Source organism: Hoplias malabaricus, chromosome 6, assembly GCF_029633855.1.
Source record: "Hoplias malabaricus isolate fHopMal1 chromosome 6, fHopMal1.hap1, whole genome shotgun sequence".
NCBI lineage: Eukaryota > Metazoa > Chordata > Actinopteri > Characiformes > Erythrinidae > Hoplias > Hoplias malabaricus.
The window spans coordinates 18,660,210-18,682,999 of NC_089805.1; the positions used below are offsets into that span (position 1 = coordinate 18,660,210).

Genomic DNA, 22,790 nt, shown 5'->3' on the forward strand with positions numbered 1-22,790 from the left:
TTATCAATATATGCAACCCCAAAATATCAAGACTGTATGGAGTATGCAAATAAATAAATATATATACTTTACTGACTCAACTTTCTAAATGAAAACACTTTAAAAAGTTGAATCAGTCAAAACATTTACCTCTTTGTAATGTTGCCATTCCTTTTCAGAGCAACTAAAAGTTTAGGAATGGAGGTGAAAAAGAGAAGATGTATTTCAGGTTTAATTTTGTCCCATTCTTCCTAAAGAAAAGTCAGCACACACTCTCTTCTGCAGCTATGCCTTTGCAATGCATGAGGAATGTGGATGTTTCCTTGAACATAGCACATGTTGCTGCATAATCTCTATGTGCTATTCAGCATTGATGATGTCATTATGTAATTTTCCAAGAACACTGACATATAGCCCCTAGCTTTTATTGCTGTATTTTTTGTTTTTATTGCTGGTAACAGTCTGGATGGTCTTTCTTTGGTCAAGAGTACTTGGCATTCAGTTCTTCCAAAAAAGACGGTGGTTCTTGATGCATTGCCACTGAGGGTTCAGAGCTTGCACTCTTGCCATTTATGCACTGAATTCCTTGAGATACTTTAAATTATAATGCATGATAGACTGTTAATTATGAACATGTTTTACAATCTTTTCCTTTTTTTGAGAAACAAACATGTCAATAATTTTTTTCTTACAAATCTGTCGGCGAAGTAGATATTCTCAAATATTTTTCCTCCTAAATCAATTCCGGTAAGATAAAGTTTTGACATGATATGTAAAAATGTAAAGAATGTGTAAATCCCCCAGGTGAGCAAGCTAGGGCGTCAGTGGCAAGGAAAAGCTCCCTCAGAGCTGAAACCTTAGGAGGAACCAAAGCTGAAAAGGGGGTACCTATACTCCTCTGGTCAATCTATTGACAATAATAGTTAGGAGTCTGTGAAAACTTCAATGTAGGGCAACTGGTTTGAAGCGTGGAGCAGGAGCTTGGTCTTTCCTAGATTTGCTAGGAACACATGGCTCTGTTTTTATTTTGTCCTTTGTCTCCGCCTTAGCGCTGCCCTCTCGTCAGTGTCTCCACCTGTGTTTCTTTTATAATCTTGCCCCCTCGTTATCGGTCTCAGGTGTGTTATATACCCCTTTGTTTGCAGTGCTCCCTGGTCTGGTCTTGTGTGTGGTTGGATGTGTGGTTCCTTGTCTCTCATTTTACCCATGTCTACCCTGGTTCACAGCTGTTTCCTGTCTGTCCTTACTTAGTTTTGTCCTGTAACTCTCTTGTTGGAGGCTACCCAGAAAAATTGTTAGGGGTGAGGCCTGCCTGCCATTTATTATATGTTAGGAGAACTAAAACATATAGAAAAACAATAGCAGAACCAGATAAATACAGTGCTCCATTTTTATTTACAATGCATTACACATCCCCTCCCACACCTGGAACTTATTTACTCATTTACAGACTTTTGGGGTTTGCTGGATTCAAATTACTCCTATAGCAAGAGATATATGGTTCAGTCTCACCAACTGTCTTTATTGCCATATTTTGATAAGGAAATCCAGTATGGAGGAACAGTCTTTGTCTTGGCTGTGGAAGACCCAGGAAAAAGTCAAATTCTGGGTTGAGAATATCCAGCCGAAGTATTCCAAAAAAAAACAAAAATAAAAAACTCCTTTGGTAATAATAGTTAGGAGTCTGTGAAAACTTCAATGTCTCAGGCTCCTCATCAGCCTGAGAAAAAATAGTTTCTCTGAGAGGAGCTGAAGTAAACACAAATTCAGTGTGTTTTACAAACACTGCTTGCTTCCTCCATTGAAATTTCTTCTCCCTTTTTATATATGTAGTAGGCTAGCCCATAATGTTTTCCCCCGACTAGAAGAAAACAGTACCACCCCTAAAACTGTACATGTAACCATGTCTGGTTTACATACCCCCTCCTTCAGAAAGAGACCCATCCATGCCATAATATGGTTTAAGATGTTCAATGTGAATGGTGTCAATCTGCTTGGGGTCATTGACATATTCAATCTGATAGTTTACTGGATTAATCGAGTGTATGATCTTTTCCTTTCCATTTTTCAGCTAAATTGGCAGCATAACCTACATTGGACTGAGACAACGGATGAGACCTCACCCATGCTCTATCTCCACACTGGAAAGTGACAGTGCTCCTCCTCCTATGTAATATTTGGCCTGTTTGTCTTGTGCTTTTTTTACATTTCCCCAGACCTTTTGGACAAGGTCTTGTTGCCACTGGATCACCTGATAGGCGTCATGGTCTGGTGTTGCTGGACGGAGGAATCTTTCTAGAGGGCCCATACATTTTCTTCCAAGAGCCACCTCTGCAGAAGTAAAACCTGTATTTTCGTCCCAGGCGGTATTGAGGGCAAAACAAAAGTCAGGTAGCCATTGATCCCACAAGCAGTGTTTATATCACACATAAGAGAACATCATGGTCTTAATGGTTTGGTTCACTCTTTCGGTAAGGTTGATCTGAGGATGGTAGGCAGTAGCCCCCACTGCGGCAAACAGAACAGAGTAAATGTGATGTGAATTGTAGAGGTGGTCAGATTGATCAAATGTTGATAATATCGATACCAAAGCTGGTATTGGTATTGATCAATCACGGTATCGCCCACCTCTAGTGAACTGTGCTGCTCTATCGGACACAAGATAGGCAGGAGTACCCCAGTGAGTGAAAAATTCTTTCACCAAGATGTTGGCTATCTGTGGTGTCGTGGCTGAGGGAACAACTCCGCCCACTTACTGCAGCAACCCACCACCACCAGGAGGTACTCAGTTTGCCTGGGATATTTTGGCAAAGGACCCGTTAAGTCTACACCAAGCATGTACGCAGGTTCCACAACTGCTGTGGGCTGCATTGTCCCTGACAGCTTGGATAACCTTGGCTTGTATTTTTGACAGTGTTTTCACATTGTCGGCCATATGTCCACACGTCCTTCTGCACTGGGAGCCAGTATACAAACTGAAGTAGATGCATGAATGTTTTCATTGGGCCCAAATGTCCACTGAATGTATTGTCATTTACATACTGCTGAAGCATTTGTCTTTGGGATTGAGGAATGACCACATGCAGAAGCTGTCCTTGACTTTTAGGGTCTGAGCAAAACAAAGTTCCATTCTTGAATAAAAATTAATCTGGCCTGTTTGGTTCTTGGACCTTTGCCCTTCCTCTTTCATGGCATCCAAAGAAGGATCTGCTTCCTGTGCTCAAGCTATATCTGACCACTCTATAGGTAAAAGTATTGTTGTAGCCTGGTGAATGGCTAACACACCATCCTCAGGGTCTAACAGTGCTCGTGAGAGGGACTCTTTCCTGTACTGAACAGTAAAGTTGAAACCTTGCAAATGGATAGCCCATCTGAGTCTGAATGTAGGTTTTGGATGACTGAATCCACTTCTCCCCAGCCCAGACCACAGCTAAGCACTCCTTTTCCATGTCCTCCACTTCTTGCAGTAGTACTGCTTCTAACCCTTGATTGCTCGCGTCCACCTGTACCTAGTTGAGCTAGTATTGGTTGCTTAAGGTCTTCAAATGCCCTCTGGTACTCCTCAGTCCCCCGGTACCCAGGTAGCTTGCTTTTTCTTTAGGGCATTCATGACTGCAGCTTGATCAGCAAACCGGGGTGTGAACCTATGGTACCAAACTGCAATACTTCCTTGACTGAATTTGGTTGGGGAAAGTTCTGAATGGCCTTCACTTTGCTGAGTTCTGTCTGAATACCTTCGGCAGATACTACATGGCCTAGGAATGTTAAAGAGTGATGTAGAAGATTGCACTTTTTTAGGTTAAGAGTTAAACCAGCTTCATGCAGACATTGAAATACTTCTTTCAGGTGTCTGAAATGCTGACCTACAGATGAGGTATAAACAATGATGTCATCAATGTTTATTTATTTATTTATCTGGTTCTACTATTATCTTACAATATGTATTTTATTTGTTTTAGTTCTCCTAACATATAATAAGTGGTAGGTAGGCTTCACCCCTACAAATCTGTGTAGCCTCCAACACAGGAATTACATACTGGCACCCAAAGTGGGGCCTATGGTATTTTCATCAGCCTTTGACAAAAGTAGTGCTGTGGAAAATATTAGTTTATTGTTGTTGGAGTTTCAAACCATATATTTTTGTTGTTAACTAAAAATGGCATCTGGCAGTCGACATGAGTCTGCAGATGGGGTCCATTTGTGACTCGATGCTCCGTTAGTGACATTGTACATACTTCAAGCCAAATATGCATAAATTCTGAGGAAGAGGACAAAGCAACCTACCAGGAAGACAATGACAGTCATGGCATTGAGCTACCACCTCCTCCACCTAGTAAATGACCCTGAAATTCAGTTCAGTCCTGTCCGTATTCCGTCTGTCCTGCCTGTGTTTGTTTTCCCTGCCGAGCTGTGACACCTCCACTGATACAAGTGGCATCATATTTGAAAGTATTTTCCCCATTAAGTTTTATTCATGATTTTAATCAAAAAACACTTTTTTATAAAATTCTGAGGACGTTTCCTGAGTCTCTTCTGTGTGTGTGTTCGAAACGGGTCTAATTTTTTTACAAAGCTCCAGTGTCTGTATATGTGTAAAAAAAATAAAAACTAATTAAAAAAATAATAAGTGTCTTGGTCTGGTATGCTAGGCTCGCTCTCTGCTCAGGGCAGAAAAAAGAAATTGAGGCATTTAGACAACCAAAAGCTCTCCAAAACTTTGAAAAGCACGAGATGAGGATATTGCTCTATTCCTTCTCCGTAGGTGGGTAACATTGATTTATTTTTGCTGTAGATGGAACAAAATTAAGGAGACTTTTAACTGCTTGAATGTGCTACAAAAGTAAACATTTTGTTACAAACGAGTTTCTGTGTTGATTCAAAGTGAATAAAAAATTAGGTCTTCAGCCACATACAAATAACAGTCGTTTTTTTCCCCACAAACTACTCCACCTTAAAAAATACTGATTGACCAGAGAGTGTTGTTTTCACAGTGGAATGCAGACCTCCAGCACAAACTAACCATTTGTAAAATCTCAAAGTTACAACAGCAGTCAGATTTGTTTTCATCTAACACTCAATGGCAGCACATAAAATTACGCCATGGTCTCTTGAAGAGGCTCAAACCCTCCTAGGATAGGCCAAAGAAAAGTCAAGCGAGAGCTGGACACTGCAACAAGGAAACTGCTGATATGTGAGAACTGAAGCACAGGCCATGTCCAGTACAAAAAAAAGCTAAACATATATAGGGATCAAACGAGTACAGGTATGTGTATTTTTGTACTTGCCGATACTTACTTAGAATTAAGCAATCAAGAGCATTGTGTAATAGTGTAGTTATTAATTCTATTTTTTTTTTATTAAAAACTTTATTGTTAAGTTCTGGAACTGTCCATCTTTTATTTAGCATTTTCCCACATTACACCAAAAATTTGAATTTCCCTCTGGGATCAATAAAGTATGTATCTATATTCTAGTAACATGATATGCAACAAGCTCTTGATATGCATTTGGGCAGTGTTATGTATCTTTGATAAGGTTTGTTTATTGGCAGTGTCTTAAGAGCCCCAGCCTGATCTACTCTATAATGTTGGATCCAACTCAAAACTCGTGAGCAGAGAAAATAATTTAATTTGAGCAAAAACCACATCAGGCAATGAACAGTGCTCTCACAAATGGGAAAATTTTCGGGGAGGAAAATACACTTTAAGTGGAAAAAAAATCCACTTTGTTTAATGACAGTCAAAACAGTGCGGCATCCTCACTGCTCTTGGGTTCTCCCTGCAGTCTGCTTTGCTTGGGTTGCCATCACTGATTGTGAAATAATTCCAGATCACCGACATTGAGTTGTCTGCTCATTTGTTGTAAGCACAAGGTATCAAATGTTGGTATCAGAGTCTCATTTGCGATTAAGAGTACAAGTAAATGAACGCATTATTGGAAAAATACCTGATACCAGTATCGTTATTCATGCATTTCTAAACACAATACACAACAAGTAAACAGTGCCTAACGTTACTACTATTGTTGTGTTTTTCAAAGCTGGTGTTTCCGTTAGAGAATGGGGTTTGTAACACCATTGGTTACATTTCATGGGGGAGGTGTGTTAGTGAACAAGCGTGTTGAGCCATGTCAAGCTGATGCCATGTCTAAAAATGCCAATATTGCCCTGTCACATTTTCTTTTTTAATTGTTCTTTTTCTTTTCCTAGAAAATGTTAGGAATTGGGCGGCACGGTGGCGCAGCAGGTAGTGTCGCAGTCACACAGCTCCAGGGGCCTGGAGGTTGTGGGTTCGATTCCCGCTCCGGGTGACTGTCTGTGAGGAGTTGGTGTGTTCTCCCCGTGTCCGCGTGGGTTTCCTCCGGGTGCTCCGGTTTCCTCCCACAGTCCAAAAACACACGTTGCAGGTGGATTGGCGACTCAAAAGTGTCCGTAGGTGTGAGTGTGTGAGTGAATGTGTGTGTGTCTGTGTTGCCCTGTGAAGGACTGATGTCCCCTCCAGGGTGTATTCCCGCCTTGCGCCCAATGATTCCAGGTAGGCTCTGGACCCCCCGCGACCCTAAATTGGATAAGCGGTTACAGATAATGGATGGATGGATGTTAGGAATTATGTATATATGAAAGAAATAAAGCAGTGTTCATGCTGTGCAATGAAATGCATGTCAGAGTAAATCTCAAAATACACACCACCTCAGTGTCACCAAAATGTATTTAATTTTAGTTGGTATTAACTATTCTTCTTATATACTAATTATGTCCAAACATTTGCACATGCCTGTATTTGAATTAAGTAAACTGAGATGTTCAAATGTGCTCACACAACTTGTATAATCTCCACAGAAAAGCATTAAATTTAATAGGATGGTATGGAGCAGATGCCCATGAGCTGATTATCACTAGGGTCAGTGCTAAGCATCAAGGTAAAGGGGTATAATTCATTTAAACTGCATTCTCAGGAGAGATTGCGCATCATGCAGTACTCCTGGGATGAGCTGTGGTAGCTTTTATCATCCAGAACTAGTCCTCCAATATCTGTACCTGACTTGATTAATGTGTTGTGACTAAATGTCATCCAAATGTAAAAAAATGTTATAGTGTTTGTAAAGCCAAAATTAGAAGCTGTTGTTATGCCAAAGGGGAGCCAACTAGTTCTTAAAGGTAGCATCTACGATTGTGGGGAACGGTAGTCCTCTCTGGTTTACATTCAAAAGCTCCACCTCTTTTAAGATGGAAAGTATTGTTTGAGGAGAAAATGACTGTGGTTTGTACGTGGCTTGTTTGTTAGTCTAATTGATTAGTTTTGTATCACTAGATGTATTTTGAGCTACACAAAGACCCAGAGTGCAGACAGACTGGACAGCAGAAAATGGTGAGGAAATATCTTCTGGATTTTATAAAAAGTCTTTTTTGAATATAATCATGAATATTGTCTTTGGTACCATTCTTTTAGAAGAAATATTGTATGAGAATATGTGAATATTGTGGACATACAGTGCACATGAAATGGACTACAATTTGTAATTGTAGAACTCAAAAGTGCACTTGTTTGGTACAGAGATTTGATAACTTGATTTACATAATGAAGTATTAGTTGTCAGAATTAATTTCATTCCAAATAATATATGGCATATTTTCTTAGAATATTCTCAAATTACTATAGAAGGCTCCTTGTTCAGCCTCTGTTCTGCAGATAACATCTTTTTTGATTCTTTTTTAGATTCTTTTTTGCCTTATTTTATTTTGGTAACTCCTCCCCAGGCTAAACTAATCACATTATTTGCATGTCACTAATGAAGTATTCGTTAATTTACTGCCTTCATATTTTCAGTCTGCTCCATCACTGAATGATGACTCTTTTGAAGAATATTATTTACAAAACAAACAATTAATATTATCCAAATATAGTTTCTGCCATGTGTACGTACAGCTTAATGCTTATGTTGCTCTAATGAATCATAAGGCAGTTTTTGTTACACCATCACAGCTTTATCACTGACTGACCTACTACATTTGCTAGCTTGAAACATGAACCATTATTCTTCTGAGATGAAAATCTAATCTGGATTCCCGAACCTCAGAAATGCCGGTTACTGTTAGATTCTTAGTCTGTGCCTGCATGATGAATTGTTCTGTTTCTGTAATCAGTTCATCTTGCAGCTGAGTTCTTGATCCACTGCTTTACCTTCAGACACACGTTCGATGTCAGTCTACGAGTTCTTTGGGCTTTGATTAATCATAAAGATGCACCAGCAACATTGCATGCTGCCTACCTGTGTGTACTTCTTAATTTGAAGCTCAGAATTTGAATCCATTTAGGATTTGATTTGAGAATTGATTCAGGAATATATCTGAAAGCTCAGCTCAAAGCAAGGCTCAGGGCTTGAATCCAGACTTAGAACTGGAAAAGGCAATGCTTGAAGAGCTAACACTGGAGGACTTGTGTTGGAGAAGCCTCGCTAGGAGTAAATGGGCCTTCAACAACAGCCTTATATTTGCTTATCTGCTTATATCTGCTGCATATTTGTGATCATGCATTACATTTGTGTTTAGCCTTCTCCGTGTTCACAGACTCTCTGAGCATGTGCTCAGTGAGGTCACTCTGAAATCTTTAAAAAACTTCCCGGCTTGCATTCTCTCATCTATCCTCTGCTGAAAACAGCTTCTGTGGGTATTTTAAGTGCTTCCTTTTGTCTCCTCTGGTCTTTGGACAGGCATAAAGATGGAGGAAGATCAATAGGAAAAAGCAGTAACTTTTAGGGTTTTGGAAGCATACCCAGTTTTGAGGGGAATTTGAAATTCATATATACTTAACTCCAGAAAAACAGGAAATCATGGATTACAGCTTTAAAGTTCCTAGTAATGTGTGGCAGCATGCCAGTAAATAACCAAAATATCATGATAAGAAACTTCTGGATTAGATGTCCTTAACTGGACTTAAAAGCATTGTTTTCTTTTGATGAGCATGAAAAACCATCCAACACTTAGCATTCTGTCTGATTTATGTGTTTTTCCACTTATTCATCTGGATGAGTACTAAGTTTACTAACTACTGATCTCTGGTGTCTGGAGTAAGCACATCAACCAATTTACTACTGTGACCAGAGAGTGAGAGTGAGAATGTCACTAAGTAGACTTCAAACAGATAGATAGGCAGGCAGACCAAGCCTGGAACTCCACCATGCAGTCTCATTTCTGTTCCTGCCACAAGTACTTGCAGGTGTTCCATCTACAAACCGGATTCCAAAAAAGTTGGGACACTAAACAATTTGTGTATAAAAACTGAATGCAATGATGTGGAGATAGCAAATGGCAATATTTTATTTGTAATAGAACATAGATGAAAGATCAAAAGTTTAATCTGAGTAAATGCAACATTTTAAAGGAAAAATATGTTGATTCCAAATTTCACAGTGTCAACAAATCCCAAAAAAGTTGGGACAAGTAGCAATAAGTGGCTGGAAAAAGTAAATTGAGCATATAACGAACAACTGGAAGACCAAATAACACTAATTAGGTCAATTGACAACATGATTGGGTATAAAAAGAGCTTCTCAGAGTGTCAGTGTCTCTCTGAAGCCAAGATGGTAAGAGGATCAACAATTCCACCATTGTTGTGCAGAAAGATAGTGCAGCAATACCAGAATGGTGTTACCCAGTGTAAAATAGCAAAGACTTTTAAGTTAGCATCATCAACCGTGCATAACATCATCAAAAGATTCAGAGAATCTGGAACAATTGCTGTGCGTAAGGGTCAAGGCCGTAAAACTCTACTGGATGCTCGTGATCTCCGTGCCCTTAAACGTCACTGCACCTCAAACAGGAATGCCACTGTCAAGGAAATAACAGAATGGGCTCAGGAATACTTTCAGAAAGCATTTTCAGTGAACACAATCCACCGTGCCATCCGCCGTTGCCAGCTAAAACTCTACAGTGCAAAGAGGAAGCCATTTCTAAGCAAGCTCCACAAGCTCAGACGTTTGCACTGGGCCAGGGGTCTTTTAAAATGGAGTGTGGCAAAATGGAAGACTGTTCTGTGGTCAGATGAGTCACGATTTGAAGTTCTTTATGGAACACCGGGACACCATGTCATCCGGACCAGAGAGGACAAGGATAACCTTGTTAACTTGTTATAAGTTGTTATCAACGCTCTGTTCAGAAGCCTGCATCACTGATGGTATGGGGTTGCATGAGTGCTTGTGGCATGGGCAGCTTGCACTCCACATCACTGCATTCAGCTTTTATTCACCATTTGTTTAGTGTCCCAACTTTTTTTGGAAAAACATTTTGCTTTATTCGCCCAGTACATGTTCCTACAACCCCGTTTACACTCTTTTTGTATTTGTGTCACTTATGAGCAATAAAAACAAAGTTCTTCCCATATAGATGGATTAAGCATTTATGGTGTTATTGCATGAAAGTGAATGTCTAGGATTGGGGGGGAACCCTGTTCTTGGGTGTTGTAATGCATTTATTTTTGTGGCATTCACTGGTAATGTGCATACTTTCAGCTTCTATAAAATCATCATTGTAATTCTAAACATGATTTACCAGGGAGTCTAACTGGATTTGATTCATGACAATATAATTATTAAACTATGAGTAACATCTGATTATTAGTTAATGCACATGGTATAAAATATTTGACGTAACATTTGACGTCACTGTCAAGGAAATAACAGAATGGGCTCAGGAATACTTTCAGAAAGCATTGTCAGTGAACACAATCCACCGTGCCATCCGCCGTAAATTAGATATTATTTGTAATATCTAATTAAGATTGTTTTAATACTGTTCATGTTTGATTTTTTTTTATATTCAGTAATGCATTAATAATCACAGCCTCATTTCTATTATTTTTCATATTTCCACTATAGTCATCAATCTCTATTTATATTGATTTGCCCTCGTGTATGTGAGTCTTTGTGGTCAGTGTTTCTTTCTTTAATTTTCACAGTTGCCTCAAAGTCTCTCTTTGAGATAATTCCCAGAATTTAAAAAAACAAACAAAGAAACAAAACCTTTGTGGCAAAGTTGTCGTATGGTATGGAACCAATGTTAAAAGAGGACATCGGAAATGATCCCGAGTGCAGAGCTAGTCAATAGCTCAAAGGTTAAAACCAAAATTAGGCAGTCGTGTGGAAGACAGATGGGTCCAAACTTGACAGTATCATGAAACTGCAAACATTAAAAGGTGAACTATTCCACATTTTAAACATTAATATAACAGCTAGTGACTACATTAAGTGTAAAGGTGTAGTGGAGTTAACATATCCTGAACAGAGAAAGAAGTCCCAATCTGCTGTTGCTGTTCTCATGGAGTTGCTTTAAACTTTAGGACTGCGATTCATGCACGTTTGTTTGTGCCAACCCCAAAAACACTGGCATTGCCCACAAGATATCTTCTAAACAGGATGGTGTATTGCTGTATAAATATAATATAATATAGTATAATTTTTTTTTTGTTCTGAAAGTTTCCCACTGGTTAATATTTCCCCCAGTGTTTTTCTTTATAATGAATGCCTTTTATAAGAGTTATTTGTTGATATTACAGTTTTCCTCAGTGAATTTGGTACATTTCTCATCATGATTTACACTGGCATCACGACAAATGCATTTCTCAAAACAGTGCAAACAGCAAATCTCAATGGAATACCTGCAAAAGCATGTACCTCGCTCAGAATTCTTTGTTTTTGCCTCGAAAGCAAATATTTGTGTTAATCAAAGTGTCAGTGCCATCCAAATGTCTAGTCTGTGTCATTGCCTATGAACAAGTGAGTCAATATAATTAGTCATGTTGTCAGTGCAAAAGTGTACACTGTAAGTATGTTCTAATGTAAATTAGCTAAGGTTTTGATTAAAGAACGCTGCCCATTTCGTGGCATATCAATTGAAATGATACATGTAACACACAAAATACAAACTTACACAGAACACAAAGTTATACATGACTGTATGTGGAAGACTGACAGCAAGAAATTGGACTAAATTTATTGACAAAATATCAGATAGAAATTCAGGAAAGACAGATGACTGTTTGACAGCACTCTGTAACACAAAGGAAAAACTACAAAATTAGAAACATACTTTAAACATTCAAAACAACCTAAGACAACAACTTAAGGAATTATAGTACTTTCTTTTCTATGCATCCTGATGCTCCTCTCTGTTCAGCCACATGTTTTCATCCATGTCACACTGGATATCTTCTCTTGCAATGCACCATGGAAAGAATCTCCTCGAGTGTCTAATCCAGCCTCTGCAGGCATCTGCTGTGATATCCTCACAAGCTGCATCCATGGCAGTCAGCAGGTTCATCTGGGTGTACGGCTGGTGATCGTACACCTTCCATCTCCAGGCTGAGAAGAGCAACCTCATTTGGGTTCAGAAATGGGGAATACGGTGGGAGGAATTCCATCAGCATTCTGTGATGACTAGCAAACCACTGCCTGATGGTGTTAAAGAGGTGAAAACTCACATTATCCCAAATGACCACATATTTGGGCAAATCCTCTTGCATCACACCTCTCTCATGATCAGATTTGAGGCCCCTGTAGAGGGTGTCCAAGAATGTGACGAGATGATGTGTGTTATAGGGCCCTATAATGGGAATCTGACATAGCAGCACACATTATGATGTTTCCTCCCCATTGGCTTGGCACATCAATGTGCCAATGTGCCTTTGGCCAATAATATTTCGACCACACCTTCTGCATTTTGCAAGGTTGAAGCCAGCCTCGCCCAGGTATATAAAAGTGTGGTGTGGTTCTCTTGATTCTAGCTCCATGATATGCTACAGCACAAAAGGAGTAACGAATTACATATAATGTTCATTTTGGACAAGAAACAGCTACATACATTTCATCCATAGCATATGGGTCAGTATGCATAAGGGTTTTACCTGTACATACTGGTACTGTATCTCTTTCACCCTGTCACCATTTTGTTGAAATGGCATTTTGTACAGCTGTTTCATTGTCATCTGGTATCGTTTCAGAACCTGGTCAATGGTGGCGATGCTTACAGATTATATATTTTCAAAAATGGTATGGTCCTGTATAACAGCTTGTTGGATCTCCTTCAGCCTTATGGCATTATTTGCTATGACCATAGCACATATAGCCTCCTCTTGTGGAGGTGTGAAAATGGGACCTCTGCCGCCCCTTTGAGCTAGTCTTGCAGTCCATCTTGCATATGGTATGTATGTCAATGTGCAGCATTACAGCAGGGCACACTTTTCTGAATTACACACCTGTTCTCTCTATGAAACATTTGAACACTTGAAGTTTTCTTCAGATATTCAGCTGCACCCGGCGGCCAGCCTCACCCATCGTAAGACCATGATTTAAAACATGGTCCACAATTGTTGCCCTTATTTAATCTGGGACAAACCTATGGGCATAGACTCTCCTACCTCTTCCTCTGTCTTATCCCCTCAGCCTTCCACCTTACCTCTCTTGATTGTTCACTCTGTTCACGGCCTTGTCTTTCCATTGTGAGTCTTTGTGACACTGCAGTGTTTGGTGTCTATATGTTTATCAATTGAAAGTACATGAGAGCACCTCTGAACTATTGTTGAGAGCTGTTTGATGATTGGTTGATCTAAACCTTAACAAATTCTCCTTCTTAACTAAAAGCCAAGATTCACCTTAGAACAATTGAATCAATTTAGGATAAATTACCAAAATTTACCAAAAAGGTTTCATAGAAATGTACAAATTATGCTTGAGAGATTATAACATGTTCAGCACTTTTGCATATAATGACCTAGGCACTAACCTAAAGCCTAAATATTTTGGAGGGTAACACAATTCAATCAGACAATCAGTAGAACACATTTTGATGAACATGACATAAACAATTTATAATACAAAAAACTGCTGAAAATTGTACATGACCATTTGCATGAATGTACAAAAGTATTTGCAAAATGTGAAACACAATGAGAAATGCTATTATGATGTGTACAAGTGACAAGGATATGTGAAGATTGAATGAACAGTTTTGAGAATTTCAATTCTGATCTGAGAAATGAACCAAATCGACTGAGAATAAATGTAAAAGAAATGTGGCACTGAGGTGATTGACAGCTATTCACACGCTGACAGACTAATACTGACCGTCTTTAACAGTCTATGTCATGAACACGCAACACAGGCACTTTTGTTGAATCGGTATCTGCTTCACACTAATTATGATATCTGATATTCGTTTTATATTTGACTGTGTTAACTACATTTAGTGTTTTTAATTGATGTCCATGAAACAAAACACTGTCTTCTAAAAGACTCTTGGGGCAATTATTTGCAATTATTTACTGTTTGGCGTTGGCAGAGAGGATTTAGCAAATTTTTCATAGGCACAACCCACATAATCAGCTCTACTGCTCATCCCACAAATGCATGTTCCTTACAAATGTGGCACCATTGAAAAGGGAAATTAACAGGCTCCAACGGTATAAGATTTGTCAAGAAGCATTGTTACAATAAAGAAATAATCTACCAAACACAAATTTCCTTACTTTTTGTGCTATGTTTATTAGTTGATTTCTCTGCCATTCGCTGATGAAAATGTTTCCTTTCTTATTGGCTTATCTCCTGCCAAATACCAGCTTCGGATGTGAGAAATTCTATATGACATGTTTTAGTGTTTGGGCGCTGTTTGTATTTTAGCCGTCATGCATCCAGTTTTTTATATATACGTTGGCTGTTTGTACTTTTGCCGTCATGCGCATTTATATATATATATATAATATATTTGCCGTCATGCGCATTTATATATATATAAATGCGCATGACGGCAAAAGTGCAAACAGCCAACGTTTTGGCCCAGTTCTGCATGGTCAACTCCGACTCTCAACTGAAGCACAGAGCGCAGCCTGTCGCTCCCCACCCCATTCCCCGCTTAGCGCTGCTACTTAGCAAAACAATAGGCACTTCTTCTTCACAGCAGGGGTGCGGGGGATCTTTGCCTTACGAAAAAAATCGTGCCTTTCGCGCTTTTAGTGCTAGAGATGAGAGAATCCACGCTGGACTGACTTTTCCGACATGGGCTTTGTTGTTTCTTTTCCAGTCAGGGTGTTTAACCAGTACAATATTTACCTTTTATCAGTGTTATTCACTAGGGTGATCATATATAAGTTTTCAAAGAAGAGGACACATGGGGCAGGTTGGCAGCACCAATGGTTCCATAACCATGCAACTATGCTGCTGAAATGTAATATATTAACAGATACTTGTTAAAAAACAAATGTCTTTTTAGACAGATTCCTTTCGCTATATTTACATCAATGTGAATGTGCTCTACTAATAATAATATAATGCTCTATGTCTGTGTGGTAACTTGATCATTTAATAAATATGATTCGGAGAAATCACATTTACTATTTTATTCTTGAACTCCACCAAGCATTCCGACAATACAACCAGCTCTCACATGTGCACAGTATATTCTCTTATGCTGTTCTTCTCCTGAATATCCTTTCTCAACACGTGGCTCCACAGTACGTCCTACTGGAGTAAAGTGGCATTGCACTCACTAGGAGGCTTGGAGAATTAGGATGCCACATTCTGTTTTCATGAATGACTAAGTATCTCATAATTATGACTTAGTATTTCATAATTATGAGATCCTGTATGGCCTTTTTTCTTCAAGGGGTGGAAATGGGCTTCCATACCTATTGCGACCTCTGGTGGCAAAATCTCAGATATAGCACCTTTTAACAGAGGGTCAAATAACACAGAATAGAAAGTACAGATTAGTGGACAAGGAGAACTCCACATTACCTCTGTGTCCGAAATGGCTCCCTATTCACTATTCCCTATATAGTATGCTATTATAGGGAACTGAATGCAGAAGGATAGTGAATGATTTCGGACACTGCTTCATGCAGGTTTTAACCAAACAGCTCAGTGGATAATGCACTGTCCACTGTGTTTTTGGACACTACTACAAAATACTGGAACCCTAAAATAGTGCACTATATAGTGAACAGGGTACTGTTTTAGACACAGCATTTTTTATTATTTTTTTTTTGGCTTTAGACTGTTTTAGACAGTACATGAATGAATGATGAAAGCAGCTTGAAAGGCTACTTAAAATTGAGCACTCCAACAATTGAGGAAAGCACCCTCATTGCAATGTCCAACATTTTGTTAAAAAATATCATAATTTGTCATACACAATCATACAAACAGCCTTTCTGATGCCTTTATATTGGTGTCTTTTATTATTTATTTTCTTCATATTACCAATAAATCAATATATGGAGTAAAAAAATATGCAAAACCATAGTCAAAGTCATAGATTTTGTATGTGTATAAACAAAAGTATGTTTTATCTGAACTGAAGTACAAACAAGCAAGTGTGTAAAACTGCTTGCATTAAACTGGATCTCCAGTAGAGCAGCTCTATGTCTGCCCCTGGTGGATAGAGGTGGCCAGCCCCAGTCTGCATGCTTACAAACACTCTATATATTTCTTCATTTGAACTACATTGAATTGAGTAATGGCTGAGACATATAAATTATGCAAACCAAATTTGTTTAGAAAAAAGACAGATGCCAAGCACATTCTCATCACTTTATTAGAATCAGCACAAGATGGGCAAATGACATGCTGATAAACACCAAATGTACTGCGGAATATATCTGATTATATTTTGATATTAGACAAAGTTACATCCTATGCCCTGAACGCAGTGGTGCTTAAAAGTTTGTAAAATCTTTGTGAAATTTTATAATTCTGAGTAAATATGACCTAAACATCATTCGATTTAAAAAACAAAACCTCGACGTACATAAAGAGAACTCTTAAAAAAATAAAACAAAAAAATTATACTTGGTCAAGTATTACAGATACAGATTGCAGTGGCAAAACAAGTGAACCTTGAGGATTAGCAGTTATTTTGAATGTGAAATGAGCGTCTTTATAGTTAAAAAAAAAAGTTTAACTGACTTTTTAAAGAATGGGATAACAATCTAGTGTAATTGGGCCAATTGTTTTTAAAAGACAGATATCTATCAAGGTCTGATCTTTACAACATGTTTTTGGAAGGGAATCATGATGCGAACTAAGTAGATTTCTGAGGACCTCACAAAATGAGTTGTTCATGCTCATCAGACTGAAAAAAGTTACAGAACCATCTCCAAATAGTACTCAATACCCACAAAGATCAGTTTGGGAGCAGTGTGCAATAGTCCATTTCCCCATATAAAATCTCCTCTCACTCTAGTTAAGGTTACTGTTAATGAGTTCACCGTCTGAACACTGAACAGCAACAGTGTGCAGGACTGATGAACTGTTACCAGAAACACTTAGCAGCAGATTTTGCTACACAAGCGGGCCACATCAGATACAGAAACAAAGGTTTACAAAATTTTGGCACTCTCAGATATAAACACTGAAGCATTTTCCTCAATCAGTAAATTACCAAGTATAATGTTTTACTTACTTTGTTTTGTTGGGTTTTTGTCTGTCCCATTTACTTGTTTTAGGACATGTATGAAAATGTGATACTGTTTTAGATCATATTTATGCAGAAATCTAGAAAATTCTAGAGATCACACACTTTTAAACAGCACTGTATGTTTTGCCACCTAAATAAATGCTATGATGTATCTTGAATGAAATTCTGGGGGCAGCATAATGCAGTTATGCTTCTATTGGGTACTAAATGATCCAAATGTTTTTAAAAATGGAGGGATGATAACATTCTCTCCGTTTGGCCCAACTTAAATGTTTTCTTATCTCACCAACTTAGAAAATGCAGTCGTGCGAACAAGGCCTACTACCCAGTAAGTGCTGAATGTTTGCTGGGTACATGGAAGTTGTATATCTAAGCTGTTGTCATAATTGAGCAACTGACTTTAAATTTTACAGCTTCATGAACATTTTCAGATTAGGATTAGTTGTTTTGTTTGTTTATTTTTTCTTCCCCTCAATCCATTTTAATTATATGAGCATCCTGGCCTCTGTGATTGTACTCAAATGTTCATTAGCAAAGAAATAAAAATATCATAAAGAGGCATTAAACACACAAATACAAGAATAAACTCTCAACTAGTTTTTACAAGTCTTGTACAATAATTTCTGCAATGTTTGTTACATTAAAATGCAACCACATCCATAGTTACAAATGTATAAAGTTATGTAACCTTTGTACATTCAACCCATTGCTCATACAGTACTTGGTTTGCATAGCTCCTTCATCCCAAGACCATCATTCACAAAGTAACCCAAAGAGGGTGTGCTGACTTTATAGTGCTGAAAATAAAATATCTTCCCCATCTACAGCCACTTTGAACTAATAGACATTTGTTTTACATTGTTTTCTTCTTGTCAATGTAAATCCATTCATGCTGTAGTAGATTCACAAAATTCAAGAATACAAAATGAGGAAAGGCATCATGTTAGAAACAAAACACAGGTGTATCACTGTGTAACTTTTAATGAGTAAAAGCTGTAGTCTGTTTGATCATAATGAGACTGAATTAAAAACGGCCACTGATTAATGCCACATTCATGTAAGCCTTATATCACATATACATCCATATAACCTTCTATGTCTCTTAGATGATCTCTTCCAATATGAATATCATATTCATTTCTACATTTTAAGGTTATGTAATTAGGACAACTGAGGCAGACCAAAATCACTTACTCTGAAACAGACGTAAAAATGGACAACCCGTTAACAAAGATAAAAGAGTGAGGGGAAAACCCACGAGAACAGACAGACAGCTGGAGAACACAGCAGAAAAGTTAGAAGGAGGATGGCTGCACTGAGAGGAGGAAGAGTGAAAGAGGCACTGCGCTGACGGCTACACGAACTTGGGTTCAGATGAAGGCATCATCTTAGGAAGAGGACTGAGTTTAAACTGGGGACAAGGCATGATGGAAATCACAAAAAGCGTCTGCTTTCTTAGGCAGAATACCTTATGTCCTTATTTACATAGAGACCAAATCAGTAGTAGAAATACACTGTGAAGAAAAGAGACAATAGAAAAAAGAATGAGTACCTAAGAAAATGTGTAATTAATGCAAAATAATAAATGAGAGTACAGTCAGGATATAATACATATACAGTCCCCTCCACAATAGTTGGTTCCACTGGTATAGATGAGTAAAAAAGATGAGTTTTAAAAATATATATATTTTGATGAATTAGCTTAATCACATGCAGACAAGATGTTTAAGCACTCAACTTCAGAGACCCACCACCATAGTTAAAAGAGATGTCTACGATTTAACTTTTTTAACTTGTCTGTAAGTTTAAATGCATGGTTTGAATTGCCACAGAAGCTCGTTTGTAACTCATGTTGTTTAGTTTTGTAGCACTTTCACTTTGTTCAATTTCATTTCAGAAGTCTCCCCAATTTAGAGTGGGCTCCTACCTAATTAATCTGAAACATTCATTCATTCATTCATTATCTGTAACCGCTTATCCAGTTCAGGGTCGCGGTGGGTCCAGAGCCTACCTGGAATCATTGGGCGCAAGGCGGGAATACACCCTGGAGGGGGCGCCAGTCCTTCACAGGGCAACACAGACACACACACATTCACTCACACACACATACCTACGGACACTTTTGAGTCACCAATCCACCTACCAACGTGTGTTTTTGGACTGTGGGAGGAAACCGGAGCACCCGGAGGAAACCCACGCGGACACGGGGAGAACACACCAACTCCTCACAGACAGTCACCCGGAGCGGGAATCGAACCCACAACCTCCAGGTCCCTGGAGCTGTGTGACTGCGACACTACCTGCTGCACCACCGTGCCGCCCATTAATCTGAAACAGCATAAAGAAATAAATATTCCCCACCTAGGCAGCAAGAATAAAAAAAGCAATATCCTAATATCTTATAAAGATTTTCTATGTTTAAAGGAATCTTTGTCATTTTCTGCCGTGAAGAAGCCTAGCATGTCTTTTTTTTTTACTCATTTACTGAAAATAGGGTATTGTAAACACATTAGATTGGAAAACAGCAAATAAGGAAACAACTATTTCTTATAACCATTTCTACTCATGTGGAGAACACATATGGAGTCAAACAAAAATCCCGCTGAAATAGGAATTTTTGAGGGAACCTGCTTGTATATAATTTCCATGTGATGTAGGGCATCACTGTTGGTGCAGTCAGTATGAGAGGAGAGGTGTGTTTGTTAATGTTGATTGCTGCCATTTAATTACAGTGAAAACACTGTGGCTGTTCTGTGTGAACAGAAATATTTAAGCCCACATGAAGTATGGTAAGTACCGCCTTGTGCAGGAGTTGTGGCTTGATGATGTTAGATTCCAGCATTATTTTAAGCTACACAGAGCATTGTTTGACATGCTGCAGGGTGGGACCCTAAATTTCAAAGCTTGATACAAATAAGCCATTTCTCAACAGCTTGCAATCTGTTAAATGTGAGCTTTATCAAGATTTCATATAGATTCAAATTGTACACATCATACAGGACAGGGGAGCTTGGGCCTGCTACAATGAGCTTCTCTTCCATGCTTAGTGGAAAGAAATATCTAGGAACCAAGTAAGGGCCACCATTTCATAGTGGCAGAATAAAGTTGGCTGCTCCATGTTCTGTTCTCATCGGTTATGGACACGTTGCTTCACTCTTTATTTGCAAGTTAAATTCAACTCATGTCAAATTGACCACATTGCTGACTCACTTCACTTTACCAATATTTGCTCTGCCTTTTCTAATTGGGAATCATAGCTCTCTTTGAAAGTGAGTGAGAGTACTGGCTTTTTTGTTGCTTTGCATTGCTGCTGGTGTGAACAGAGGGTAAGAATAGGGGTCCTCCAGTGGCGTATCCAGCTATGCTTTGATTCTATCATCAAAACATTGAGAGTTAATAACTTCATTCTTTCTCTGTGGGTAGTGTGGACCTACGTCTCCACACATCACTCAGTATAATTCTATCCAGTGTGGGCATTTGTTTGCTAACATAGCAGCTGTCGATTTAGGTTGCTTTGGTGGCAATTTGCACTGCCTTTACCCTCTGTCCAAGAAGGCATGTATCATGACTCCTCACAGCTTATTAGTATCATGCGATTGGCAGATATTAAGCTAATAGCTGGAATTATTGGGCGCAAGGCAGGAATACACCCTGGAGGGGCGCCAGTCCTTCACAGGGCGACACACACACATTCACTCACACACTCACACATACGGACACTTTTGAGTCGCCAATCCACCTACCAACGTGTGTTTTTGGACTGTGGGAAGAAACCGAAGCACCCGGAGGAAACTGTGCTGTAGACTTATTAATCACAATTGGAATCACCACGTTTTCAACAAAAAATTTACTAAAAATTAGTTTGTAAATGGCAAGCGAGAAGTGTTTATTCATCACTGCATTCATTATGTTTCATCAAGGAAAAATTGCTGCAAAAGCATGTGCATCAATTTGTTCTGTTCTCTGGATAATATTGTATCCGAATGTATAGGTGAGTTTTGGATTAGACAGTTTAAAGATGGTGATTTTGATGTTAAGCAATCATAAACCTAGCATAATAATATTTTTGCACAAGAAAATGTTACATTTATTTTTTTTTTCAGTTCCCTATTAAGTTAACAAATAAATTATACGTGGGGATAAGCAAAACAATGTTTAAATGAATAGATAAATTACTTTGAGAAAAAAATATATAATTTGACAATTTTCAAATTTCTGGATACCAAATTCTGTATAGACACACATTGTTCACCAGCAGATTAAGCTAATGTCTACAGCTATGCAAACAGTATATACAAATAGTACAACAACGGAGGCATTAAGTTGCGCAGATACAATTCCACAGGAAAGTATTTCCAAAATTATGGAGCAGTCTAAGGTCATCATGCCCAATGCCAAAAAACAGGCCTGGGCTGAAAAACATTGGGACTACATACTCTGGAGTAATGGAGCACAATTCAATACATTTGGGATGGCTGGGCAAACAGCTAGTTAATAGCCTGGATTTTAGTAGAATCAATGAGCAGACCTTTTTGCACAGAGTCTTGAGGGAGGATTCATTCTCCAATCATTTTCACTACGCAAGCCTGATTCAGCTCATTAACTAACTAGCAAACTTTCATGAGTTGAATTTGGAGTGTTCAAACTGTGACAACACTAAAATATTTATTTATATTTTCAATTACAAAGCACTGGCCATGACTGGTTTAATTTGATTAAACAAATGCAGTTAATTTTCTTGTTGTAGCTTGTTTACTACACTATACAGAGGAGCATACTTACTGAAAACAATGCCCATCAGGATGACCCCAATAACTCCCATCATGATCATCATCTAAAGAAAAGAAAGGGGGAAAAAGTCATACACAGAGTGAAATTATTTAATATAACTGATACATATTTATCTATTCCAGATCAATTCAAGACATTGATGTCTGACAGTAAGGCATGAATGAATATGATCTCTGCTTTAATAGTTCTACTAATGTCTAACCTAAGATTTAAAATAATACTGCACATGCTGGCATGACAGGTTCAAGACAAGAAGCTTCAAAACGAAATCACACTGAGAACTACCATACGTTTCTGTCAAAAATACAGGCTATAGTGTAATAAGATGAATGAGCTTTAATTTCTCTCATAAGAAATTAGAATTTTTGAGACTTTAATATTCAGAATTTAGACTGGTCACTGTCAGGGACATCTCCACTTTCCCCAACCCAGATTGACGTCTGAGATAACACCTACATCTGGAACAGAGGGTCGTAAAACAAACACTCCCATGCAAAAGCATGATTCAGAATTCTTAGATACTCATTCAACAGGAGGTTTCCAGGATTTATTCTCCTAA

At 38.4% G+C, this 22,790-nt stretch overlaps 1 protein-coding gene across 3 annotated transcripts in view; it reads right to left on the bottom strand.

The window, feature by feature from the left end:
- Window positions 1-22,790, bottom strand: part of vamp1a (vesicle associated membrane protein 1a) — a 43,516-nt gene that overhangs the window by 11,198 nt on the left and 9,528 nt on the right. Inside the window, exons 5-6 of one of the 3 annotated variants that reach the window (XM_066675028.1) lie at window positions 22,223-22,274; window positions 16,558-18,916 (exon numbers count right to left, since the gene is read on the bottom strand). In XM_066675028.1, coding sequence (XP_066531125.1) covers window positions 18,795-18,916; window positions 22,223-22,274 — 174 coding nt within the window. In that variant the 3' untranslated portion in view covers window positions 16,558-18,794. Of the gene's footprint in view, window positions 1-16,557; window positions 18,955-22,222; window positions 22,275-22,790 lie in introns of those variants that run through there. The other 2 variants (XM_066675030.1, XM_066675029.1) reach the window with 2 other exon arrangements.